The sequence below is a fragment of the Limulus polyphemus genome, unplaced genomic scaffold (genome assembly GCF_000517525.1).
Source record: "Limulus polyphemus unplaced genomic scaffold, Limulus_polyphemus-2.1.2 Scaffold4304, whole genome shotgun sequence".
Classification (NCBI taxonomy): Eukaryota; Metazoa; Arthropoda; class Merostomata; order Xiphosura; family Limulidae; genus Limulus; species Limulus polyphemus.
Genome location: NW_013669914.1, coordinates 1 through 3543, shown reverse-complemented (window position 1 = coordinate 3543; position 3543 = coordinate 1). Strand labels below are relative to the sequence as shown.

General features: G+C 34.3%; 1 protein-coding gene across 1 annotated transcript in view; it reads left to right on the top strand.

The window, feature by feature from the left end:
• The window catches only part of LOC106470936 (solute carrier organic anion transporter family member 5A1-like), a 90374-nt gene extending 87116 nt beyond the window's left edge, over window positions 1–3258 (top strand). The window contains exons 15-16 of the mRNA XM_013931514.2: window positions 996–1119; window positions 2474–3258. Coding sequence (XP_013786968.1) covers window positions 996–1119; window positions 2474–2792 — 443 coding nt within the window. The 3' untranslated portion in view covers window positions 2793–3258. The remainder of the gene's footprint in view (window positions 1–995; window positions 1120–2473) is intronic.
• Window positions 3259–3543: the final 285 nt, after the last annotated feature.

Genomic DNA, 3543 nt, shown 5'->3' with positions numbered 1-3543 from the left:
GGGAAGTTGATGTAAAGGAGTAAGTGGGAGTTGCTAAGGTTTGTTTGGTAAAGTAACTTGTAGAGGATTATTCTGTTGGTGAAAACAAAGGGGAAGTTGATGTAAAGGAGTAAGTGGGAGTTGCTAAGGTTTGTTTGGTAAAGTAACTTGTAGAGGATTATTCTGTTGGTGAAAACAAAGGGGAAGTTTATGTAAAGGAGTAAGTGGGAGTTGCTAAGGTTTGTTTGGTAAAGTAACTTATAGAGGTATATTCTGTTGGTGAAAACAAAGGGGAAGTTGATGTAAAGGAGTAAGTGGGAGTTGCTAAGGTTTGTTTGGTAAAGTAACTTATAGAGGTTTATTTTGTTGGAGAAAACAAAGGGGAAGTTGATGATCAACTTAACTGACTGCTCTGTACAAATTGGTTTAGTAAGAATTTTAAACTTTAATGCATAAATGTACCTAGTGAGGTAGGTGATCTTATGAATTTCAGAAACCAGAACTTGGGCAAACAGTTGCTGACCCAATACAAACACAGTTGCTATGTGTTGAGGCAATCTGGAATGGTAACAACAGTACTCACACAAGACTTGTGTGGTGAGGACCTATAAGACTCGGCTGGTGACTGACACTAGGCATATCAAATCATACGTAAACCCATTTACGAGTTGAATCAGTAGCGTACGGCTATTAATGTAATATACAACTGTGTTTATGATATATGGCTTCTGTAGAAGCGTATGATACATATGGTTTAATACTTCGTCACCAACGTTTATTCAGCTCCAACTGGATATTATTAGACTTCGTACTATAGTTTAATAATCATTAGCTCGTAATCCAATTTCATGTTTGTTTATCTATTTTTGTTTATTGCTGTAAATTTGTTTATGTCATATTAGCTAACTTATTAAAAACAAAAAGTAATGTTGGTATAAAATCATGAAAAATCATGAATCCGTAAATATATGATGAACAGACATGTTTAAACATGAAATCCCTTATTTCATTATTAGGATATATCCCTTCTCCCATATTGTTCGGTAACGTCATCGACTCGACCTGCCTGGTGTGGAAGGCCCACTGTGGAATACCTAGTGGTTTTTGTCTGATATATGATATTGAACAGTTCCGATTAAGGTAAGAAAAATTTAATGGTAATAACGTTTTGTAATGTCTTGATTTCATCTGTTTGGTGTGGGAAAACTTAATACTTGATTTTAAGAAGCAATGAGAACATCAACAATCAAGTACTTACTTGGTAAACAAAGTTTGCAGATGAAAGAGTATGGGTCAAAGAGATTACTGGTTTACAGAGAATTAGGAATATAGGTTGACTCAACACGAATCTGCCAACAGATGGAGCATATTGTTAGTTCAAAGAATAGTATAATCTTAATAAACTTGGTACATGAACCTACCAACAGGTGGAGCATATTGTCGATATACATAATAATAAAAATCCTACCAACAGGTGGAGCGTATTGTCAATATATATAGAATAATAAAAATCCTACCAACAGGTGCAGTATATTGTTAGTATACAGAAAAGTAAAACTTTAATAAACTTGGTACATGAACCTACCAAAAGGTGGAGCATATTGTCAATATACAGAATAACAAAAATCCTAAAAAATTTGGTACATGAACCTACTAACAGGTAGAGTATATTGTTAGTATACAGAACAGTAAAAACCTTAATAAACTTGGTACATGAACCTACCAACAGGTGGATCATATTGCTAATATAGAGAATAGTAAAACCTTAATAAACTTGGTATATGAACCTACCAACAGGTGAAGCATATTGCTAATATAGAGAATAGTAAAACCTTAATAAACTTGGTATATGAACCTACCAACAGGTGGAGCATATTGTCAATATACAGAATAATAAAAACCCTCAAAAATTTGGTACATGAACCTACCAACAGGTAGAGTATATTGTTAGTATACAGAACAGTAAAAACCTTAATAAACTTGGTACATGAACCTACCAACAGGTGGAGCATATTGTTAGTATACAGAACAGTAAAAACCTTAATAAACTCGGTACATGAACCTAACAACAGGTGGAGATTTTAACATATACAGGAGTAGGAACCGTAAGGAATTTGGTACATGAACCTACCAACAGGTAGAGTATATTGTTAGTATACAGAACAGTAAAAACCTTAATAAACTCGTTACATGAACCTAACAACAGGTGGAGATTTTAACATATACAGGAGTAGGAACCGTAAGTAATTTGGTACATGAAGGAGAAGATTATTAGCATACAGAATAGTAGGAATCTTGATGCATTTGGTTCATAAACTTACCAGTAGCTTGTGCTTTAGTTTTTTTTTTTTTTACTAGTAAACTAAACCGTCTGATACTTATGGTATAAAATTTTCTATAATAAATGAAATAGTTTTTACGTATGCTGGTGCTGTAAAGCCTGCATCAGTAAACAAACAGTCCAGTTCTTGTCTAAAGTTTTCTCTTATTTCAGATATATTGCCATTTGCTCTGGGTTAAAAGTAACAGCTGGTCTTCTCTTCTTCCTTGACTGGGTGTTGATATCATGGCGACACAGGAAAGAATTAACAGAAGGACCTACCATGACTGTCGGTGAGATTGTTTCCTCTATCATTTCCTTGGACCGACTTTCGGCTATGGGTCGAGGCGATCTTGCTAGAGACTGTGATGAAGTACTGCCCCTAGAAGAACATTCGGAAGATACTTGTGTGGAAAACGACCTCCGAAGAAATCACTTACACAGACGTGGACTATCAGGACATCAAGTTAGTTTTGTTGGTGTACCAGCTTAGTACATGTTTTCAGCCTCGATACTGTTTATTTCTCTGTAGAATATATATATATATGTCTGTTTTATATAGGTAGATATATATATAGAAGTGTAATAGGAATAGTGTACAATTTGTAAGTAATATTTATGGTTCAGATCTTATATGCATAGAGACTTAAGCAGTGATTGGATATGTTGTACTTAAATGTTCTTAGTTGTGGGAAAATCAAACAATGTAAGAGATCAATACTTTTTTACTATCACTTTTTTGTCTGGAAATCACTGTAAGTTCCTTATCATTGGTTATTTTTGTGTAAAATAACTTCTCACTCTTTATGTCGAAAGGAAAAAAAAAATTTTGCTACTCTGATGGTTTTACATGTGACCGTGATTTGGTAAGCTGTAACGGGACTATTGTGATAACCAAAATTTGGAACAAGGTGTCAAATGAAATAAAATCTGTATTTACAATAAATTTCAGAAGTGATTGATAAGCTTGTGTTGTGATTTTGTTCTTATGTAACAACATTTGATGTGGTTCTTGTGAAGTTAATCAGTCTGTACTAAAGTCGATAATTAAAACTAATCATCAGACACTTACACACAACTTGATAGATGGATTGATAAGCTGTTCACACGTATGTAGCTATTGGTAAGCTGTTCACACGTGTGTAGCTATTGATAAGCTGTTCACACGTGTGTAGCTATTGATAAGCTGTTCACACGTGTGTAGCTATTGATAAGCTGTTCACACGTGTGTAGCTATTGGTAAG